General features: G+C 40.9%; 1 protein-coding gene across 3 annotated transcripts in view; it reads right to left on the bottom strand.

Moving 5' to 3' along the window:
* Positions 1-24,160, bottom strand: part of LOC144060242 (disco-interacting protein 2 homolog A-like) — an 81,401-nt gene that overhangs the window by 14,928 nt on the left and 42,313 nt on the right. For 2 of the 3 annotated variants that reach the window (XM_077579591.1, XM_077579589.1), the window contains exons 2-25: positions 23,625-23,696; positions 19,672-19,791; positions 19,457-19,576; positions 18,022-18,291; positions 16,327-16,464; positions 14,492-14,533; positions 11,990-12,109; positions 10,699-10,896; positions 10,441-10,532; positions 9,436-9,546; positions 8,098-8,221; positions 7,906-8,015; positions 6,790-6,892; positions 6,462-6,526; positions 6,028-6,121; positions 5,538-5,657; positions 5,282-5,396; positions 4,822-4,961; positions 4,594-4,730; positions 3,805-3,885; positions 1,877-2,004; positions 1,353-1,467; positions 609-810; positions 410-510 (exon numbers count right to left, since the gene is read on the bottom strand). In XM_077579591.1, the coding sequence (XP_077435717.1) occupies positions 410-510; positions 609-810; positions 1,353-1,467; positions 1,877-2,004; positions 3,805-3,885; positions 4,594-4,730; positions 4,822-4,961; positions 5,282-5,396; positions 5,538-5,657; positions 6,028-6,121; positions 6,462-6,526; positions 6,790-6,892; positions 7,906-8,015; positions 8,098-8,221; positions 9,436-9,546; positions 10,441-10,532; positions 10,699-10,896; positions 11,990-12,109; positions 14,492-14,533; positions 16,327-16,464; positions 18,022-18,291; positions 19,457-19,576; positions 19,672-19,791; positions 23,625-23,696 (2,918 nt within the window). The remainder of the gene's footprint in view (positions 1-409; positions 511-608; positions 811-1,352; positions 1,468-1,876; positions 2,005-3,804; positions 3,886-4,593; positions 4,731-4,821; positions 4,962-5,281; positions 5,397-5,537; positions 5,658-6,027; positions 6,122-6,461; positions 6,527-6,789; positions 6,893-7,905; positions 8,016-8,097; positions 8,222-9,435; positions 9,547-10,440; positions 10,533-10,698; positions 10,897-11,989; positions 12,110-14,491; positions 14,534-16,326; positions 16,465-18,021; positions 18,292-19,456; positions 19,577-19,671; positions 19,792-23,624; positions 23,697-24,160) is intronic. The other variant, XM_077579590.1, reaches the window with a different exon arrangement.

Here is a 24,160-nt window from a genome sequence, read left to right as displayed (position 1 = left end):
TAATATGTGACTTTACTAGTCTATATGGATATGGATAAAAACGGCTGGGTTTTGCTGCTTAACTCATATACCACTAAACACACTACCATATTTAGACAAGCGGGGCTGCATAAAACATATTATTGTCAAGAAGTTTTGGGGGGGTAGGTTGACTTCCCCTTAAAAAAAAAACTCACTCAAAGCTTAAATTGGATCTAAACCATAGCTAGTGATGGATAATATCCCATCTAGCAGGACATGAAAAATACTGGTGGTGGCACAGGAATTTAGAGGTTATCAACGTAATTAAAGCAAAAATAGGAGGAAAATTAGGCAATATTTCTTAAAACGAAAATTAATGCTCGTACACAAAAACTGCCTGGTAAGCAAAAATTCCATGAAAGCAAAAACTTTTTCGCCTGGTGAGTACCTGCTCGTTGTCTTCCAACTGGGTCACGTCTCTCCCGCAGGCCTGCGCTATCCTCTTGCCTGCCACCAGGTTTCCTACGATCATAGAAGCGGGGCCGACCTCTGTGCAGCACACGCACACGCACACCCACACACATCCATCACTCTGTCCAAACAGACAAACTGTCTTCCTCCAGCAGGCATGTTTGGCGGCTCTATACCCGGCTGCTTTTGCCTCGGCTTGGGTAGGTTGGTGACGCACGTGTGAGGGCACATTAGGACGTTGCAAGGATGCAAGGCGCCCTCCAGGAAGCGCTGTTTGGTCTCTGATATGTGGATGCCACCCAGGGGAGCTTTGGGAAGAGTGTTGGCAGGCACCAGGGCCAAACAGTACACACCCACTTGGTGGATGCTGTCTATGGCCTGGAAGAAAGACAGGAGAAGTGTTTTTGCATTTATTTTCATATACAGTACGGCTATTAACGCTTGCATTGTTATAATGAGTGATATCCACTGCAGGGGGACTGACTGTAATTAATGTGCAGTGGGTTACAACAGCATTGCCTCATCCTGAGAGCTGTTTCTAACATTTTTTTTATTCACTCGTGGAACTTATTGGTTACCAAAATGTCAATGAGAATGACAAACTACAAACACAATAATAAACATTGTTTAATTAACACCTCTCTTGACAGTTTAATCAAAATAAAGCATTACAGGTATAATGCTTGTATTATAATTTACGAATTTTTGGATAGAGCTCTTGTATTAGATATTGCGCAAATTGTAAATTACACATCAATTTGCCATTTGAAATAAAGACCAATACACTTGAAGTGGTATGCTAAAGAATTTACAGCAAAGTACACACAACATTGTCTAACCTAATAAATAGTAAATAAATAAAGCGGCATTGATCGTCTGCCGCAATGTTGCCCAAAGAATAAAAGGAGCAGAGTCAGCACCTGAAGGACGCGACTCATCCACTGGAAGCTGTCTTCCTCAGAGGCATCCGGTCTCTGCTCCGCCACCACGACAATCCTCTCATCGTGCAGCACCGACACAGAAAACACAGCTATCCTGCAGTGCACCAGGCAAATCAACTCTCATAAACACAATCTGGGGATTTTAAAACTCACCTGCCACAGTAATTGTGACACTTGCACAATCTGACGAGATCCGACTTTATTCAATATTCTACCTTGTTTTGCTCCATAAGAGGGAAGAAGTATGAATTATTGAACACAATCTGTTGTGCGATTTTAACAATTTGTTCGACAGACCAAAGTTTCATATAAAATTTTACAAAATGCACAACTCTACCAATACTAACTCAATGTGTACTGTCCTTAATAATGCATGATGAAACTGTACCTTTAATAATACATGAATACAGTGATTAACACGAGCATATTAGAGCTCCTTAGATTGTGCAAGTGTACCTAATGCTGTGGCTGGCAGGACTGACTGGGAAATTGTGTCTTCTAACCTTCCCCTGTAAACAAACTTCATCGGCTCCACCGCAAGAGCCGTGGCAACCACGTCGTCAGCATTGTGCCTCCGCCCACTCACCACCATCAATCCATCCATTTTCCCTACAACGAACACAAGGCTGTCCTGGTGGGAGAACACAAGGTTTGGCGCCATTTATCGTAGTCATGAGGCTGGATTCACTTTCTGTTTCAAGTGACACTATTCACATTTTTTTTTCTATCTTTAAATCAGATTTAGAGCTCATCTTAATGTGGAATAAAATCTGGTATGTTAAAGGATATCTGCTAATGCAGTGAAAACGCACAGTTCGGATATAACCCGTCAATGCTAACTTGACGTCCCTGAAACTCGCCTGTGTCTACCTCAAGAGCACAAAATCAATATATTGAAAAATGCATGCTGACAATTTTAAAGGGGAAGTCAACCCCCCCCCCCCCCAAAAAAACTTCTTGGCAATAATATGTTCTATGCAGATCCATTAGTCGAAATATGGTTAATATTGCGTTAGTGGAATATGAGTTAAGCAGCAAAATCCAGCAGTTTTTATCAATATCAGAAGGCGGCCATTTTGCCACCTGCTGTCGCGTGAAAATGACATCGCAGTTTCTCAGGTAACAACCAATCACAGCTCAGCTTCAGAAAACAGGTGAGCTGTGATTGGTCATTGCCTGAGCCCTAAGAGACTGTGATGGCATCTTCAATCAATAGCAAGTGGCAAAATGGCCGCCCCCTGATGTGGATATAAACAGCTGGATTTTGATTCATAACTCATATTTCACAAATGTAATATTAATCAGAATGTCGTGTTTAGACTAGTGAGGTCACATTTTATTGTCAGGAAATGTTTAAGGTTGACTTCCCCTTTAACTACAGCGAAAGTATAAACAGTTAAATATGGTTTAAAAATGCTGCATTAGAGGAGTTCCTATCATTACATAAGGAAAATGGAGTGCAATAATAAGAAATGTATCCTTATTTAAATCAACAGGGGAAAGTGCTAACCAAGGCCAACTTTTTGAATTTTCCAATTATAATACTTAAAAGTGGAAATTTAACTTACACTCTTCTGTATATTTTTGTTACATACCAAACAGAGAACCATGAAACATGTCAGAGTGTGAATGCGTGCAAACATTTCTGCACATTTTGAGTTCGGGTTCGTGTGCCTTGTTCAAGAGCACCTAGGAAGTAGCCAGGAAGCAGACTAGCCTCTCTACAGCTACTACTTGCCAATATGGCCTCGCAGTGGGACTTGAACCGTGAGCCCAAGTCATTACCACCTCGCCTTAGCTGAGGGACTGAAACTCACCACCAGGTCGGAATCTACTTGACTACAAAGACGTTTACAAATGCTCATCAAAAAGACAGCTTCAAATAAATGATCGTGGAAACTTCTGACCACAACTCGATGTATTTTAGACTTGAGACTGCCATATTACATATAGAGTAAATCTGAGACACACTGAGGCCTGGCCCCAAATCAATGCGACAGATGTCAGTGAGCTGCACAAATTCTGATTCTTGGCTTCACTGACTTGGAAAAGGCCAAACACCTCATTAATTTTCCTGAGTTATTTGCATATTCCATCTCAGAAATTTTCAGGAGCACAACAAAGCGAAGAATGTGCTGTCAGCGCTGCCCAATTCAATTAAAGGTGTTATTTAGGTCATCTGAACCATTAAAGAGGCTTTCTGCAATCAAGATGTAAATCTAAGACTTTTAGAGGCTCAATTGAGACACTTTTAGAATTGTTTTTTAATCAATATGGGTGCATGTTTGTAATGGAAAATCTGACAGTCGCAACAAAATTGGGACTTTTGTTGAATTAAAATCATAGCATTGCAGCGACGTATAAAAGATATACACATGAAAACATGATGGTTTAAAAGCATTGGATTAATTGTGTGGTAGAGAGAACTTACTGGTCCCACAAAACCCAGCAAAGAGGTCCGGGTGAAGGTTTTGTCACTGACTGGAATTCCAGTCGACGTGACTGGGGTGGTCTGCGATAAAATGTGACAATTAATAGCGGGAGACACAATAATTAGCCAATGATAAGGAAAAACGTAGTAGAGTTTTAATAAAATATACATATTACATATACTTTTGCAATTTACAGTAACCATAAAAAAGTATTGCTTATAACACAGCATAAGACAATGCCCTTTTCTCTCTCAAAACACATCATCAGTCTTGAGCTACTAAAGTGTCACCTTTGAAGGTCGCATTAAGTATTGAATTTGGCACAAAATGAGATTAAATCAAATTAATTTAAATTTTCTGACTTTGTTTAATAAACCAAAAGACAACTTTCTGGATTGCTAACTTAAGTGTTTTAAGCAGATGATTGACAATGAAGGTATGACTTTAGTGTCAAATAATGCGTTGCTTTACCTTTAATGAAATCATCAGGAAACATGCAGTTTATTTCCTAGACTACTCATAGGAACTTCAACACCATTATTACGTCGCCCGGGGACGTGACGAGTAGATCTGCTTCTATATATGAACACTATTAAATAATGGCAATTAAAACAATAGCTTTATGGTGCTAAAGCTGTCCAATATAGCAGTTTATGATCTGTTTCAATTGGAAAAAAAAGCTGCTGTTTACTACTTTTTTTTTTATTGCTCCTAATGGTGTGATATTGTTCATCGTATTTTGGGGTGATGTAGAAATGCCTTTTTTGGGCATAATTACAAACACTAACCTCGAATATGTTCTTGGTCATTCCCTGGAGGCCGTAATAAGCCGCACCCGTGCATCTCGAGCTCACGCAGATTTCTCCCACCTCATCTGTCTGACAGAGGTACGGCGTCCCCTCCGCTCGCACCACACACACCAAAGCTACAAAATGCCATTTAATCAAACATCAGGATATTTTTCATGTGCTGCGCGTATAAATTGATGGTATAACATGCGACTGAGTATACGGTACCTCCAGGCATGACCTGTCCCACATCCTGCACGGTGAGGACAGAGAGCTTCTCTTCGGTGTCCACACGGATCACACTGTGGCTCAGCCCAGCCATAGACAGCACCGCCTTGCCCGGTGAAGGGACGCCCATCTCTGGAGGTCTAAAGGACAAAGTCATATTCACTCAATTAAGGGGATCACGCTTTAATGCATCTGAAATACAGACACTACGTACAGTATTTTCTATGCATTTAATGCTTGCAATTTTTGGTGTTCAAATACTGTGTTTTAAACATGTGTTTTAATAATTTTAAATGTGTTTAAAGCATGTTGAAGGGAGAAATTATTTTTAAAAAACAGTTTTTTTTATATGATCTCGCTATAATGTGCATTTTTACGAGTGAGTCTGACTCTTCTGCAACATATCCAAAAGAATATTCCTCGTTAACAAAACAAAAAAACTGCAGTAACGTCATCTCACCTGCGGATGGCGACAGTCATGGCTTCTGAAGAGCTGGCACATGGACAGATCACCTCAGGTCGCAGCCCACGTGTCTGGAACACGTTGAGGAAGGCATCGCAGGACGATATTGACCCTGCCGTATGGTATTGTTTACAACACACACCAAGAGTAGAAAACAGAGAAACACCAACGCATTGAGTCAGGATGTACAGTACTAATCTGATGACAAATGGGGGATTTTGTGCACTGTTCAATTTTTCGCACGTGGACTCACATGGGTTGGCTCCGTCGGCTACAATCAGCATGCGCAGCGAGCTCAAGCTGATGTCTCGCTGATCTCTTTGAGCCAGCAGAGACCAGTGCATGTCCCTCGACTTCACCACGGCCACACCAGCTGGTCAGCGGACACCCAAACACAAGTTGGACACATCTCACTACAGACATAATCATACCTGACTGACGGTGCGGAGTTGTGATAAACACCATGTTCCTTTTCAGCTAGTTAAAATGAAATGTCGTACTGTACTTTTTTTTTTTACATTAACTACATTTCTAAATTTGAAAATGTGTTTACTTATTACTGTCAACAGACTTCTTCGTATTCCTATTCAAACATGTCAGTTCTGGTTAAAAAAAATAGTTAAGGTTTTAAAAGTAAGTACCCAACCATGGGCTCCGCTTTTAAGAGATTCTCATTCTGGTTGTCATAATAATGAAACTAACTAACTAAGATGGCTCACACACTCACACAGGCAGACCCTCACCTTTGTATGTGTGAACCTTCTGTATCCACGAGAGGGGGTTGACTTTCATTAAGGAGTAAGGAATGCTGATCACATGCATCCGATTCATAACGCTCTGCAATGAGAAGGTAAGCAAGGAAATAATCAGGCATCACGTGCATCATGTAACTGTAAATAAGCTTAGAATTAAGACATTTGAAATAGAACAAATGATCAGTAATAATAGCAGCCATGCATTCTGATTCTTAATTCATATGCTTGCATTTTTTCCTTGTTTTCATATAGGTTTGTGTTTACATGTTTCAATGAGATCAGTTCGTTTTTAAAATCCAATTACATTTATTCAGTATTTTATATACATTTCATCTCTGCTAATTATTGTGTGTTCAAATACGTTTACAATTTGTTTAAAAAGTGTGATTTAGTAAGTTGGGAATCTGAATATTACCACTCACAGTGAGAACCCCATGCCATAAACCGGCTTCTCTCTTGAAGTCCAGCACGTTGGTTATGGTCTCAGCTGTCAGTCACAAAAGGACATTGTACAAGCTTTACATCAACAAAGACACATTTCATAATAAATAATAAAAGCTGCAGAGGTACTTGACCTGAAAAGAGTTATTTAGAGCAAAACTGGGACAAGCACAGCAGACGAGAAGGTGCCTTATATTCTAACTTTGGTAAAAGACCTCATCCAGACCTGACGCAAACACATCATAGCGATTGATCTATTCTAATGCAATTGACAAATCAATAAGGAGATATGGTGATGTCATCACTCACCTTCAGTGTAGCCGCAGGCTTGTGTGAGAGCGTGACAGTGAGCGAGCATGGCTGAATGGATCACTGTGATCCCCATGGTGCTTCCCTCCTTACTGGTTTTATACTGCACAAGAAAAAAAAACAACAGAAAAACAGCATGGCAGTTTTTAATAACTCCAATATAATTGCTACATCGATTATCCTGTTCAGGGTGTCGGGTAGCTGGGGTCTATCCCATCTGAGTTGTGACAAAAGGTAGACTAGTTGTCATTCAATCAATAGCTGCTTTTCCACCAACAAGCCCAGGATCTTTGAGTTCTGGGTAACAGGAGCTCTTGGTTGTAAAAGTTCCGCAGGGAATTTAGAATTTGTGTTTCCACAGCGCCTTAAGAGTTTTCGGTAATTCATTAAAATGAGTTTGATAGCGTAAGAGTTTGATGAGCCCAGCCGATGTAAAAACAACAACACCCCGAAATTGACCATCCAATCAGCCTTGGTCAGTGCATATGGAGGATCAAAACTGCCAAAATTGAAAATAAACAAATGACTAAATAAATAAACAAATGACTAAAAGTGAAAATAAAAACGGATATAAAAATATAATTCAAAAATGTTATTCAAATGAGGGGGCGGTCTTAAGTGTGTCTTTTTGTAATGCAAGATACAGAAGGATAGTTGATCTTATGCTATAAAATTGCGATTGATGAGTCATTTATATAGGCCTAGAAACTAGCAGGTGGAAAAGCAGCCAAAAAACATTTTACTGTGCATGGCAGTAATGCTAAACCAAAAGGGGATTTTCAAGTAGGCGGCATCACCGTCACTTGTAACAATGTAGTCCATGACAAGCTGATAAACGTTTTTTTTATTTTAAAAAAGTTTTCTTACCGTGTCCAACAATTACAAAGACATTGTTAATCTTGTTTTTGCTCATTTCAACACTCAGGTATGGACTCCTTTTGTAAAATGAACTATAGAATCAATTGAGACGTTTCTATTTTCACATAGATTGCCTGGCTTTTCTAGGTTCTAGTATAACCAACATTTATCCAAACTTAACCAACAGACCCTAACTCATCATCACATTGTGTTCGATCTGGTTATGGTGTACAAGATGATTAGTGGCGTATCCCTCACTTCTATGTAGGCTATCTCATTGCTTGCTTCACGTATTGGAGGATGCCAGTCTTTGGGAGGCTTCACAACATGTTTTCCATCAGTCACAAACCACAGTAACCGGGGCCAACCTAACAAGGCAGAAACATGAAATCGGATGAAAATCCAAATTGTAGCACAGTCAAATTGAAAGTAAATATGAGCAGACTTTACCTTTGAATGTGGCTACCTCCCCAGTTTGAGCTTTGGGTAAACCTTTCTGACAAGCGTCAGTGGTAAGAGCCAACGTCACCCCACAGCTGCCAAGCAGAAAGCCAATTTGTTGACTTCCAGCATCCTGTAGGACCAACAAATAAAGATTACAAAGAAAGTTTGACACATACTTTACAGCAAGGGGAGAATTGCAATAGGGACAGACCGAAACAGCAACATCGGGTACAATGCCAAATCTAAAATCTAACTAAGATTGACAAATATTTCAAATCAAGGCAAAATATGATTAAAAATCTTTAAAATGTATTTTAACTTGTTCATGAGTTTAATTAATGGTTATAAGTAATTTTATCTTAAAATACCATAATTCTACAGGCACAGAGATATCATAATTCTATAGGCATAAGTGTCATAAATACACCAGTTTTAAGACATTGGTTTCATTAGGCTAGCTATTTTAACTTCTTTTAAGAAGTCTTGCGATATCAAATTTTCATGTGCCCACGGCAGATCAGTCTGCTTAAATTAAGTAATGTATTTCTGATTTCATTACTTCTTTTTCAGTGCAATAATTGATAATCTTACATGTGACTACATGCTGAGAAAAACACTCTTGAGAAGAGATGCTCGTTAATAAATTTGTCTCAAGAACAGTGAGCGTCTGTCGTCTGATATAGTAATTGGAGTGGTATAACAATCTTTTCACTTCACCCCAATCTCATTTGTTAGTGAACAGCTTCCGCAAACAGCATGCTTATAAAGGGCAATCAAGTACGTGCATTAATATTCAGCGGGTACAACACATGATGGTGAATTTGTTTGCCATGGATGCGCTTGTTGACTCTCAATGCATAATAATGCTCTGGAAATAGAACACGGAACAGATGAAGCTGCTGCGACAAATAGCGGCACTAAAAACAAGATGTTTTTCGCAACAAATAAATGTGCATGGATATTAGAATAGACACCTGAGTAGCAATAACAAGAGAAGTCAGAGAGGGAAGCATTTGTTACCTGCAAAAAACACAACAACTATAATACAGGATCTTAATGGCTAAAAGGAAGTGATTAGTTATGGCCTTTTGACACAATTTCCTTAATTGAAAGGGGGTTAATTAATTATCTGACAGTTCTCAACTCCTGTTTCCCTGCCTGTGTTGTATTGAGCACAATAGCGGCGCCTTGCATGAGAAGTTTGCATGGCAGAAGTCTGCAAGAATAAAGCCCACTCTACTCTTTTGATTGCTAAATGTCCAATTGGGGCTTTTCCTGCTCTTTCAAGTGTCATGTTGAGCAGAAGAACATGAATCATTAAGTTTTCCATCTTTTCGTCTTTACCTTTCTGGTCAGCGGCACTTCAATAGGTACAGGCACCAACTCTGCCAGCAGACAGCCATAGAAAGCCACCATGAACATTACAGGATCGTTGTTGGGGAACACAAGTGCAACCTGTGGATGAATCAGATCCAGTGGTGTCAAGCTTTTTTTTTGTCACAGGCCGCATTATGATTGCCCTCTGGTGGTTGATAATAAAGGTGAAACCACATAGATGTTATAACTGCTGGGGTGTAATGATATGCGAAAAAATCACAGTTCTGTTCTGTCTGTTGTGTGTATGTAAAAAAACAACAACATATATATATATATATATATATATATATATATATATATATATATATATATATATTAAAGGCATGGCTGGTTTTACATTACATTAGTAGGAGGTGGCCATTTTGCCACTTGCTGTCAACTGAAAATGACATCACAGTAGGCTCAGGTAACAACCAATCATGGCTCACCTCTTTTCTGAAGCTGCACTGTGATTGGCCGTTACCTGAGCCTACTATGATGTCATTTTCAGTTTACAGCAAGCGGAAAAATGGCTGCCCCTGAGATGGATAAAAATGTGCGGATTTGCTACTTATTTAATATTACACAAATGTAATCTTATTCAAAAGTCTGTGATTAGACTAGTGGGGGCACAGACAACATACTATTGTGAAGAAAAAAATTTGGGTTGACTTCCCCTTTAACTGACTGAAACTTGCACAGTATAGACTTCACATTGTGTTTTAATTCGGAGCTACGTTGCAGGAAAAAAAAAAATCCACCTGTTGCCCCTTAATTGCTCCCTTAAACCATAAGGGCATATTAGGAATCGGTACAAACAAAAAATCATCCAGAAAAGTTCATTTGAACCTCTGATAAAAAATATTTGTAAAAATGTGTTGGCCAGTGCTATGCTCATGTTGCATAGGCTAATTTAAAGTTATGAAAACATTTTATTCGTTTTATTTTTAGTCATAGAAAAATAGCTAGCACAAAACATGTTACAAGACGTACCCTATCTCCAGGCATTAGCAAAGGTTCACTTCTAGTGCTTAGCTTGTTGAGAAGTGTGTAGGCCAGTTTCTGACTGCGGGTCCATAGTTTACCTGCAATGGTAACACCATATGACAGCACAATTATTCATTCTCAAGATTAAGATTTGAATGTCAAAAAGATTTCAAATGAATGAAAAGCATTTAAACTTCTCCAACAGACTTGTATTTTAATGTTGTCCATCCTGAACGGTGGGCTAACAGTCCTCTTCATACCTACCATAGGTGAGAGTGTAGACGGGTTTGCCGGCGTTATCAAGCGCCGTCAGACAAGGGCTCTTGGGCTGGGTGGTACCCCATCGTTGCAAGGCTGCTGTCAGTGAGGGAGGCCAGTTGGTGACCACTCCGAGGGGATCCCCCTCAAGGGGACACATCAGTTGGCCTTCTGGCTTTGGCTGGTTTGGATTGGGTTGCTGGACTAAATACACACAAAAGAAAATGACATGAAGCAGCAAGTCTTTTTTTTCCCAACAGCAATATTGGAAATTGCATGCTTTGGTTATAAAAGGCAGTGGTTAGCATGTCCGCCCCACAGTTCCGAGGTTTAGGGTTTGAATCTCTGTTCAGGAATTGTTTTGACGGCGCACTGATTGCAATAAAGACTGAGAGAAGAAAATGTATACCCACAACCACTTGGTGGTGACAATTCTGCATCGCCTTCAACACTCCTAGCATAACCGGTGACCCTGTGGAGCCATTCAGCTGGAGTGTTTTACAAAGTAGTGGTAAATCTGTGAATTATGCATACCTCACAGAGGGAGGCTTACAAGTAATACAAGGGGGATTGTTTAATGGCGTGATAGTGGGGATTGAGAAAAGGATAGGGGATTAAAGTCGTATATTGTGTCCCTAACTTTTTGGCCAGCCCAACTTCTGCTTTCGAATTCCATCTCATTTATGCGTTCCAGATAAAACACTTTAATCAGGAAAGGTCTTCTCAGACACACACATACACACCAGAGTCTGCAGGCGCTCGCTCCACTCTGCCAGAGTTAGGAGCGCTTTACAATTACCTGCTGGTGTGTTACTAATCCTGCTGCGTTTTCATTTGCACAGTGTTTATTCAGCCTGGCAGAGTACCACCCAAAAGCCACGATGGGCTGGTAAGGAATGAAGGAATTCTCAGAGAGAGAAAAAGACTGGTCCACAATGTGTGTCTGTGTTTCTGTGGCCCAGCTCTGCCTTACCACTCCCTCTGCACACCTGGTGGTCTCTGATCCACAGTGGGAGGTGAGGTGGGAAACAACAAAGAAAAACAATCACTTATCTAAAAGTATACTTGGACTGTTTATTCGTAAGGTGTGGCAAGGGGCTTAGTACAGCAACAACAAGAATGGCACACAGTGGACCACACATCTCGGCTTAAGTTGAAGCCACTGTTCCTCGTGCACACGCCTCTCGTTGAGAAAATGTCCGCATCTGCATCTGCATCTGCATCTGGACCAAACTTTTGACCTCTGGCTGTTCATTCCACGGAAAGCTATAGAAGTCGAAAGAAGATTGACACTCACCGTCCATGAGCTCCTCGAAGTCGTCCACAAAAAATTCTCGCAAAGGCGGTCGCTTCGGTCTTTTCAGTGTGTTGAGCAGCTGCTGGATTTTGGAAGAGACGCGGCTGTTGACTGGAACACCTACACAATGATATTGCGGAGACGATGATGAGAAATATTGAGAGAGGCGTGGATAGAAAACGAAGGAAATAAATAGTACAGCAGTAAAAAATAACAGAAAGGATTAGTAAAATATGCAGAAATAAGTGAGGGGAGAACACACGAAAGGTAAGTGGACGATTTCAGCCCAAACAGTTGTCACTCAACCAAACAGCAAAACCCAATGGTGCTCCTAAGTCAGTATTTTAAGTCAGCAAACTCTTGGATAACACTCCCAGGCTGACTAATCAGGTTCGCCTGCTGCCTAGCAACAATAAGTCTCCTCACCAGCATCTGAGACATGAAGTCTTAGGTGTGTGTGCTCAGCTCACGGCAAGTGGCTACAGCAAAACTAAAGTTTACCATACTCCAGCCAAGACCTAACATATAACATTCTGGTGATTTAATTGTACAATATGAGGTTCTTGAGCAACAGAATTGTTTCCTGCTAGTTGATTTGGAATGTAATGGTACTTTCCCACTGCACTGAGCCAGTATGGTTCCACTTGGTTCGGTTTGGAGAGGTCGGTTTTCCACTTTACTAAACATGATAACATTTAAGTTACTGTCACTGTAAAGTGAATTTCGATTTCTAAATACAATTATACAAGGTTGAATAGAATTTCTGAAAAAGTGCAAAGGCTGAAAACTATTGTACTCATTTGTGGAGATACAGACAGCATTAAACCATTTTAACTGTTTCAGAGTTTTTCAAATTTTTGGGGTGTCGCTAAAATGTTGGCAACAAGGCTTGAGTTCCCCCCCATCCTTTGCCTTCGTTCATAGTTGTCTTCTGGGGCAAGTGTGATGTGCAGTTACAGCTAAGTAGCTAGCCCAGATCCCCAAAATGCATTACCTTCTAGATAGTTCACTGCCTCTTTAGAGCATCTCATCGTCCATCAATTTTCCAGGCTGTAGGAGAGGCATTTTATTGACGATTGAAAGTTGAGTGGGGCGTGTTTTCAGCGCAATTCATCAGACATGTTGACAGCATTTGAGAGCAAAGACACCTTGATTTTTCACACTTTGAAAGATTTCTTGGCTTTTTTTTTTTTTTAATCATTCAAAATTGACAAATTTATTTTCACTTTAGAAGGACTTTGATGTAATGACGACTACGATATGCTATGTACAGTATGTTGCTGGAACAACCCCGACCTACAAACTCCACACAAAGGGGTTACCGATCTGAACTGGACCGCCTGCATGGTGGAAATAAGGACTTCCTTAGTTATTTAAGACACGGTATTGGCCATGTGAACTCATTCTAGGTTGGCGAGGGACAAGTGTCAGACATTCCAGCCACAGGAGACAGAGGCCACAGCTGCACACAGCTTGCCTGATGCGTTTTTGTTCTATAATAAGGCTGGCTCAGACAGCCTCAGTCTGCTCGTATAAAGGCACATACACACATTGGGATGGCACATGTGAGGGGCAGTGCGGCACCTGATGGGCCAATTAGACACGGACGACAACATCTGATGGCCCAGAGTGCCATCCACTCAAAAGCTTTGATATATTGATGTAATGTAGCAGCAGATGAGGACTTGCCAAGGATAGTAATTAACATATTAGTGTTCTCAGAATGAATTTACATTTTTCAGCGCACAAAACATACCATGAATTGTATTGCATCATTCTGTCTTGTTGTATTTTTTGATTCCTTGAGGTTGTTTGAAAGCTGTTCAGAACACTGTTTTGTTTTTTGTTTAACAGGCATTTCTGTGACCAGTACCTGTTTACTCGATTGTAAGAATAAACAACCAAGCAAATCTTTTGTTAACTGTTATAATTTTTGCAAGTGTGTCTGAGTAATTAATCCATTCTGAACATAGCAGCCCCACTGTCATTACAGTGCTGCTAATTTCCCTAATACGCTAGAATGGGCGACGATCCAGAGCCACTTTCAAGCAACGGCCAAACAAGACGCCCATCGCCCCCCTGCTATCGTCTCAAAGCCAAAAGGAAAGCAGTGCTAGAGTAAGTTTCGTTGATTGTACAGATCAGCGCAAGCTAACAGCATCAGCTTTGGATAACCTGCACGTACTGCACAACACATTAAGCAACAATTATCCACGCTAATATAGACCTGTCAAAGAAAAGCTTCTTCACACCAACAAGTGTACAGCATTTAATTTTAGTAGGACGAGATTCACAACGTCACAAATGCAAAGGCATTCGTCTTGCCGGCAAGACCATCAACAACACGAACAACATCAAAACAGATGGATCAAATGAGTGGATTCACGTTTTTGGAGGAACAACATGGTAGGCGGAGAGGGATGCAACACCTAACAGTAGTCACATGCACAACAAATGCACGGGCTGCCAAAGAGGAAGAAGCATGGTAGCAATAATAAATACCATTTATCAAACTGAGGGATCCCTCACCTCTCCATTCACAGCCTGGAGGAGAAACAAATGAGGACGTCAATGAACATAATCCTTCACAAATGTAGGTACTTTTCAAATAGATGCACCAAACTAGGACTGAGACTCCACTCCATTTTTACTTGTTTCAACACACCATTAATCAACTATCAATCCCACACAATTTACAGAACTCTTAATGAATTACACGAGTTTCAATTATCATTACAATTTGGTGTTTGTTACCGTTTCATCGGGCTTTGATGGCTTTTGCATTAATGTCAATTTACAAGAGAAATCCAGATCGCAGTCCACTGCATTTGGCCGTTGTGGCTAAGGATTTGCAGGCTGTTCGGTCAAGAATGAACCATAATCAAATCTAACATGAAAAGCAAGGTAGTGGACCTATTTTGGGGGTTACTAAACAAATTCCATGCACCACTGCCAGCCATAATAAGAAAGCTTACCTACATACAGACTTCTTATGAAAAGATACATCATTTTCAACTTGTGTTTGTGGAGAGTGTCCATCCAGGGGTTTGCGTATATGCAGAGCTGAATCATTTATGTAAAATCGTCTGTCATGTAATAATTTTCTAGTGATTGGCTGCCATGTAATAACTTTGTAATCGATCAATGATACCATTGATTGGATCCACGAAAGAAAAGATTACAGTAAACAAAACCTCGGGGACACTCCGTGCTGTCATGTTTGAGCCCAAAAGCCAATCTATTTTTAGCCGTTTTGTATGAATGGAAAGTCTTTGGAAGTTCCGCCTCTGCATCCTCGACCATCCAATCACAAAGTAATAGCGTTCACGATCGACGTGGTAAGGAAAGTCCTAAAACCATTTTATTTACGTTGAAAAAAATATTCACAGTATGTGTGTTATTTATTGAATTTTAGCATCTCTAATTAAAACCAACAACAGCGAATGTCACCGTAATCATGTCAAATCACTAGGCAGAAGTTTCCCAAAAGGCAAACAGCATTGAGAATGTGCTTACTATGTCATTCATACGGAACATAGACACGGTGTGCTGTGCAGGGAGTGTGGAGAAAAGAAATATAGGACAAAATAATCTTTGCAGTCTGTGGGCACCGCAACTTGTACAACATGGCCAACTTCCAATACGAACCAAAATGCAGCAGGAAGGAAGAATGGGGATCAAGGAAACTGGCAAATACTAACAAAGACAGCAATAGTATTTCGCATTAGATAAAGTTTTAACAAAAACCCTGCTGACTGACTTGCAATGTTGAGGGAGAGGGAGCCCCTCCTGTTCTCTGTTGTGGATGAAATGAAGTAGCTACCTTCGTATCACGAACCAATTTGCAGAAAAAATTGGCTGGAATATAGAGCGTCACGTGATGCACAATTTATATAATAACATTTAAGTTTGGCACCTGCTTTTATTCACTGACAAACCACATCTACATTTGTTTGACTCAATAATACTGGCTTTGTGATCCTGAGCTCTGACAAATGGTGTTTGAAGGCTGTTTTTATAACCCCTAAATTATACCGCAAAATCACCACGCAGTGAAATTAGACACAAGAGTCATCATCATAATGATGATCAATGATACGTATTAGAATTACTACTAATACATCACAAAACAACCATTAAGACATACTACTGGAGAGTTTTTTTCCAGGGACACAGGAGAGGTGTTACCATAGCAACACAAAGAGGGTCAGCCAGCAGCTTGCGCCAGTCTAAAAGGAAGACTACTATACAGTAGAGGGAAAAACAGAGGGACAAACAGCAGGGGAGAAAGGCAAACCGGAGGAAACCGTGGAACAGCGTGCGTACAGGACACTCACCATCTGCCGTCTCCATGATGCTGGTGTGGTGGTTGTAGCTACGGGACACACCACGCACCGAGGCAATGTGGGACTGCTCGACATGAAGTGAGGAGCGCTCCGAGAGGCCTGTCACGTCTGGGGGAGCTATGTGGTTATCTGTGGCAGGGGAGAGAGAAAGGACAGGTCAGATGCCAATCGATCGATCAAGTTTGTATCAACATAGCACAGTGGAGCAAGGTAGAACCTCAAAATGAATTGCCATGCCAATCAGAGATGACACTGCGCCAAGTAATTGGATATCAGGGCCATGTGGATGAGTGAGCACCTGCTCTAGCGGCTCATACTAGCTGCTAATTTGTTAGCAGGCTAGCCGTGCTACACTTAGTCACCTAATGAGTTTTTAAAGACACAGTTAAGTCATTTTTGTGTTTTTTTTCTAAATACGTCACATTTTTTCAAAGCTAAGTTCCAAAAACATGCCAAGTAGTTGGTCATCAGCGCCATGTGGATGAGTGAGCACTTACTGTACCGGTTCGTACTAGCTGCTAATTTGTTAGCCACTAGCAGGCTACCCGCTTTACAATTAATGAGTGGTTAAAGACACAGTAAATTAATTGTTGTGTTTTTTTTTCTAAACATATGACATTTGTTCAAAGCTAAGTTTAAAAAATGTGCAAAGACTTACTGGTAGAACAATTTAGTGCTGAATTGGTGAAATATAGCACTGAACTCCTTTTCACCTTTTCAGTTGTTCAGATTTCTGGGGGGCGGAGCTATAACGAGGCCAGATGACGCACTTGGGCCAGTACTACTAGTTGGCCTTCCCCTCCTAATACTATACAAGTACCGAGTGCTACCATGTTCACCAAAATTGATAACTTGGCCCATTTCTACTACTATAGCATGCTGTTTGCTAGGAACATATGCTAAATATGCATCTACCCTGAAGTGTTATGTATTTTGTATTTTTTCACCTGCAGTGTCTCTGTCATCAAATCAAAACAAATCCATAGATCTGTTTTTGTCCTGTGACATCTAAAGAAATTATTCAGCTATATTAGCTACGCATCTACATGCTATTCTAAAAAACAACAACCATGTGGTTAAGTGTTTTGGCGGCAACACATGTCACACTGAGCATTAACCCACTACATGAATAGAGCAGCTCTGACAACAGAACAGCCCAAAGCATTTTTACATGGCTGAATGACAGCGAGATTTCAGACAAAGATTACTCAGTCCGAAGACATAAAATGAAAACTCTTAACGTTCTTTGTCTGGCCTCATTAAATGCTTGAGTGTATCTTGAGTGCTGACAAAAGCAGTCGTGTGGGACATTGCTTTCTGTCTGGGATACATAGGAACAGAATTGATTGGCTGGAGATAATTGAATGCTTCAAACCTTTGCGGAATTCAATGCTAGAAGTTGTTATCCCTATGAAGCACGTAAACACATCACATATACTTGATGATCTATTATTCTTATTTTGCTTTTGTCAAAACCACAGATATCAAGTTACAACACCCTATTTCTTTTTTCTATTTCATTGTTTTCACTTTTTCATGCAAATAAGCCAGCCCTCATCTCGCCCTATATACTGCTGGCCTAGTCCGACATTTGTTGCTATGACAACCGGGCACAAAGACTAATTAGAAACTCGTAACGGACTATTGCTTCAGTTACAAGTGACAAATTAGAAAATGAGTTCTTACCTATGTGGGTGTGTGACATAAGATCAGCCAGTGCAGTAGCTTTGGTGTTGGCGTTGAGTGGGATACTATTGGCGTTGGTGCTGGTGGTGACAGACCTCCCACCCGGGTGGGACGAGGTGGACGAGGCGGAAGATGAGGTGGACGAACCCTGGATGACCCGGTTAAACCAGTGCTCGACGGCTGGGTGGCTGTGGCTCTGGTTGGGAGTGGAGTTGGCCAGACGTCCCTTTCGCCGCAGCGAGCCCTCGTCTTCCGACGCAGACGAGGTGTCTGTGTTGGACAGGTCAAAGTAGCGTCATGTCATGATAAGAGGACAGCAACACAAGGCGTGGGCGATTTGTGCATGACTGGTATGGTGTGCTACTAATACAGTTGCACCACATATCATCAGTTAAAAATACGGTATTACCACACCAATCCGAGAGTAATTGAGGCCCCGTCAAAAAAGGTGTATAATTGCCCTTTGATGCCACAAAATGGCACCAGACCACTTTTTTTTCCTAATTTTGCCAACTAAAAGCATTCAAATGTTCAATCTGTCATTTGAGTATAGCACAACACAAAATCCCCAAGTGACATCTCGAACATGGCCTTGAAAAAGCTGCCTCGCAAAGCTGTAGGCTCCATTCTAACAAGCCCATATTTATGTCTGTACAGCCAGCGGCCTCAAAGGGACTGCTTCACAGCGAATAATCTGTTATTCCTCTGCTCATCTCTCCTATATCTCAGTAACCATGGCAAAGTGAAGCAGAAGAACATAGTGAGGGTCAGACAACCAGTGTAAAGTCGAGAGTTGGCATTCATCGCATATAAACAGACAAGAAGCGAGCGGGGAGACTGATTAAGTTCACACAGTCGCTTGTATTGAACAGGCAAAAACAGCAGGATATAACAGTGAGGCACTGCTTAATGAGCTATACGCAAATGACTTGGCGGGCCAGCTAATTACTGCAATGTACCATGTAACAGTGATCAAGTGATCAACTGTTATGTGTTAACAGTAATGATTCACATTATTCGCAAAAAGAGATATTTGATTTACAGTTAACACAATGGGCTTACAAGTGCTTTGTGAAGCCTTGGTATTGTGAATTCCAACATGGCTGACATCAACACAGCGCACACTGTTAAATAAACAGGTAAAGTGTTGACATTCTGAGACAATGCTAACAATCTCATCCAGTATGCAACATGTGGGAAGGCCTGCTGGGAACACGCTCATGACAACTGAGTCCTTTGTAATCCCAAACAATAGATTCAGTCATCAAATGGAATGTTTCTTTTTCTTGTGGAGTATTTTGCAGCACAATCTTGGATTACGGGATTGTTATCATCCTACACTACAGTAGTAAGGGATGTATGTGCATAGCTAATTACAGTATATACCAAAGATTGGCAAAGCACAGCACGCCAAATACAGATGCAAAAGTCTCACCTGGCGGAGTGCATGCCTCAACAGAGGACTGGACTAGTACGGATCGTCTCTTGGACGGCATGGGCATCTTCCTTTCTTTGTATTTGGCCAAAGCTGCTTGGACGGCTTCTGTGTGCAGATCTAGGCCACACAAAAGAGTACACGGCTTAGGCGCACCATTAAAAAGCTCAAGCAGGAATTCAAAACTTTCACACAAAGTCGAAAGATGTGATTACCAGAGCGGAAGCGCTCATCCCTAGCGTTGGCTGCCCGAGATTTGTTGTGTTTGGACGCGGACAGAACAGCCTGGGAGGAGGCCTGGATCCGGCTGTCTAACTGCAGAGCGGGATCTACACCTGCGGGAAGAAAAGATGAAGCAATCATTCGTGCATTGGACATAAAAAATCTATACATCCCTATTTAAATTCCAGGTTTTTATTTTTATTATTATTATTATTATCATATAGTAGTATTTAGAGTACCTGGAGAAAACCCAGGCAAGCATGGGAACAGACCCCACAGTCGAGTCAACATTGGGACCTGGATCCTCTCAACTGTGAGGAAGACTTGCTAAAGCGGTTAGCCCGTACGGCTTCACCAGGCTGCCTCAGTTGAGAACATATTTATCTTGAATTAATCCAGCCTCACTTACAAATGGTCAGCCACTTTGCATGTTTCACGGGAAAGCAAGTGGGACATGCCAAGCTCTAAGAAGGCGATTAAGTACAGTAGAGAAAATGTCAAAATGGCATGTTCCAGCTGAAAAAGACGGTCTAGGTTGTCATCTATGGATAGCTCTGATTTTGGCAGGCAGTGCTTTATCCCGCAGCTAATGTAGCTATGATTTGCCTTTCATAAGTAGTCAGGTCATCCATATTCATTTATGTCCATTTTTCTTTTTTTAAATTTAGTGGGTGGGGGTTATATTCAGTTGCGCTCAATGCTGTGGAAATTGAGATAATATGAAAATGAATTTATTAACTCATTCACTCCCAGCTATTCACTCCTGGCTGTTTTACTGGATTCTTACTGCCCACAGAATATTGTGTTCTATTGCTATAAACACATGTAACCTACCAAAAGAAAGATTAAAGTCTATTCTTTCATCAGGATTTTTTTTTTATCTGATTCTGTTTTGCAGCAACTAGCATTAGAATATAGCTAAGTTTTATCATTGATCACAAATTGTTTAGAATTGTGAGTAAATTAGCTTTTTTCAACATGGCCCTGGTTGATCTCTTTTGCTCTGCTGCCACCTGCTGGCAGTTTGTGTAATAACTACCATTTCTTCAACCGTTCTTTGCAATTGAGAGGCTGCATCAAAGCATCAAAGCCTTCTGTATGCTCTAGCACAGGGGTGGCCAACCCTGGTCCTCGAGAGCCACAATCCAGCCTGTTTTCCATGTTTCCCTCCTGCAGCGCAGCTGAATCTAATGATCAGCTAATCAGCCAGCTTTGCAGAAGCCTAATAACGATCCTGATCATGAACCAGGTGTGTTAGGGGAGAGAAACATGGAAAACAGGCTGGATTGTGGCTCTCGAGGACCAGGGTTGGCCACCCCTGCTCTAGCAAAAAAAAAAAAAAAAACGTATAAATATGTCAGTGGGACACTTAAAACATTTAAAATATAACGTATTGAAATAGGAGCAAATGAGTTAAACGCATCCAACATGTGGTAGCCAGCCTGGTGCAGGATGCGGTCAACTGCCAGCCGTCAGCCTGCCTGGCCTTTCCGTGGCAGCAGCTTAGTAGGGACCATTGAGCTCCACACGCTCTCAGCAACTCTTAGACAGCAATATAATTCACTCGCTGCAATGCTGAGCAATAGTCTCACAGACATTCACTCAATCTACTAAACAACACGAGCTGCATTTAGCGCATCAGGTTCAATATAGTCTGAGGACATTCCAGGACACTGCAAAGAATGAGCGTGATGTGACACACATCCTGTGCGCAAGGACGAGCACTTCAATTGTATGCCGGTCTGCTGTGGTGCTTTAATGGCCACTAACACAAAGTAAAACAATGCCTTTTCTCCTGCTCTTGGAGGAAAAAGGTTTATTCACACGCCAAGCACATCCACCACCTCAGACTGGGTTGCTGGGCAGAAGGCACTTCATTTAAGCCAATCAGTTGCATACCCTGCCACAGGAGACACATTTATTTATCCATAGCCAATTCATGATGTTTTTTGCATCTTTTCAGTACATGTTTTTTAATGCATAAGGAGATGTGAAGAGGGTCTAAATGACTCTTTTTTTCTACCGCAATGCATCAACTCCACTTGCTACTGACATTTGAACACTAGCAAACAGTGAACCCCGTATTTGTGGTTCACTACAGACGCTCCCCTACTTACGAACATTGTTGTGTTACGAACAACGGTACATACGACCATGTCTGCGCGCATGCGCGCATGTCAAAAAATGTTCGGAAAGAGATGCTGTAAGTTAGATTTTGTATTGCGCATCTTTTTCCGAGTACTGTAGTGCTTCTTTCCGCCGCTAATACCGACGCTTGGCGCTGTGAGAGCTCACCCAGCATTGGAGGCTCAGCAACGTGTCGAGGAGGAGGAGGAAGAAGAAGAAACGCCTGCCGCTCATAGATAAAGCCATCGCACTCTTCGAGCAGCAAGACCCAAATATTGAACGTTGCGCAAAGGTTGCAAATCAATTGAATGATGCCATACAGTGCTACCGCATCATTTATGATGAAAAAATAAGAAAACTGTGCAATCGTCGTTAGATCGCTTCTTTCGGCCAGTTTCTAGTAAATCCTCCAAGGAAGATACTCATCAACCCTCATCTTCTTCTCCTCGACCCTCAACTTCTTCCTACATTGAAGTTACGGAGGAGGAAGTAACTTTTGAAGCCCATTCCAGCGACGACGAAGAACCTCTCATGATATAAAATCCTCCTCTTCCTCCATCAAATCCTTAAGCATCGAGTACATCTTCCAAAAGTAAGTTAAACTTCATTTTATTTATCTTATTACGTACATGTACATACTGTGTGTGTCTCTCGCTCTCTCTCTCTAACATACGTAGTACAGTACTGTACGTATTCTCTTTAAACATAAATTATTATACAAAATATAGCACTGAAGCAACTTACGAACAAATTCACCTTACGAACGATCGCTCGGAACGTAACTCGTTCGTAAGTTGGGGAGCGTCTGTACTCTCAAATTCATCTTTCAACATTTTTTTCAAATGAACTTATCACAACCTAGTCAATAAAAAAAACTCACCTGTTCACATATTTTCGTGCTCTTTCTGCGACCTAAGATGCCACATGATGGCGCCAAAGTCACGGCCAATTAGAAAGTAGTAATTGGTGTCAAGGAAGTTCAACTGAAGTGACAACATCTTGACTGAGAGACAAACTTCACCAACACTTAACCGTATGTGCACATAGATGCGTACATCTGATGCATTTTTTCCAAAATCATTCAATCTGCAAACTAATATTGTGAGATGAGTTTGACATGAAAAACAGTTTTCTGATCAGAGATTGTGTACATTGATGGTGTAAACTATTACTTTACTAAAGGGGGCCTCAATTACTTGCTCACTGTTGGTTTTACTGCACCACCAAATATTTTTATAGTTGCTCAGCCAAGATTCCAAGCCTGCAGAGCTCATACAGAATGGGTGACAAAAACCAGTGCTGGTCACTCACTGGTCAAGCACATTAATCAGTAACAAATGATGAAAAGAAACATACATTCAAACATTAGCTCTCCATTTTTTTATTGTCTTCACAGAAATCAGAGTCATGTGTTGTTTATTGATCTTAAGGAGTTGTCCTTTAAGATCAATCACGATTAGCTTCCTTAACGTAGACGAAAGCCAAATCGACAAGTACATTAAGAGATTTTTGTTCTCCTCCATTGTTGTGTTTTGTTAGCATCTCATTTTGACTGATGTGTACAATGTGGCATGGTTTTCATAGTTTTATGAATAAATAAAGGTGCGTTGAGCAGACGTAAGCGGGGTCAAACAAACATTTCTTTTGATCGAATCATTTCACTACATTTCACGGTTTGTCAATAAGAAGCTACTGTATATGACATGCGTTAAAAAATTCATTTACACTTATAAAAAAAAAGAAGGTATTTGGCTTGCATTTCTTGGATATTTTGAGGGAAGTAATGTAATGCCATTAAAATATTAACAAATATCCTTACCTTGTATCTGAGGGATGTACGGTGCCAACAGTTTGCCTCTTTTCTTCTCATAGCCCTTCTGAGTGATGTCCCCTGCACAGAGACGAAAAACAGAGGGGTGGGGAGGGTGGAGGGGCAGAGAGATGAGTCATTAGCTTAGATGAGCCCGTTTATGTGCGAGTGTGTGTGTGTGTGATGTTAGAAATTAGAATTAAAAGTTATTTTAATAGCCTAGAATTTACACCAAAACACACACACAAAATAGTGGAGCCTGTGTCAACAGATTAGCCTCTTTGGTGATTCTCACTGTTGGTGACAACCCTGATTGAATTTGAAATCAACACCAAATATGGATGCGACGTGGCAGTCAACGCAGGCTGGTGTGGAATAAAAGGAAAAAAAAAAAAATAGCTGTCAGGAAAGAATTCTATGAATGATAAAATAGTCAACTGATATGATGAGATATTCATTGTGTCGGCAGGAGGCAAGAAACACATGCAAAAGGTCAACGCAAGCAGCTCAGCAGTCATTTTTAACACTCATTTCCACTGAACAGG

The sequence above is a fragment of the Vanacampus margaritifer genome, chromosome 11, assembly GCF_051991255.1.
Source record: "Vanacampus margaritifer isolate UIUO_Vmar chromosome 11, RoL_Vmar_1.0, whole genome shotgun sequence".
Classification (NCBI taxonomy): domain Eukaryota; kingdom Metazoa; phylum Chordata; class Actinopteri; order Syngnathiformes; family Syngnathidae; genus Vanacampus; species Vanacampus margaritifer.
This window is presented reverse-complemented; position numbering and strand designations above follow the sequence as displayed.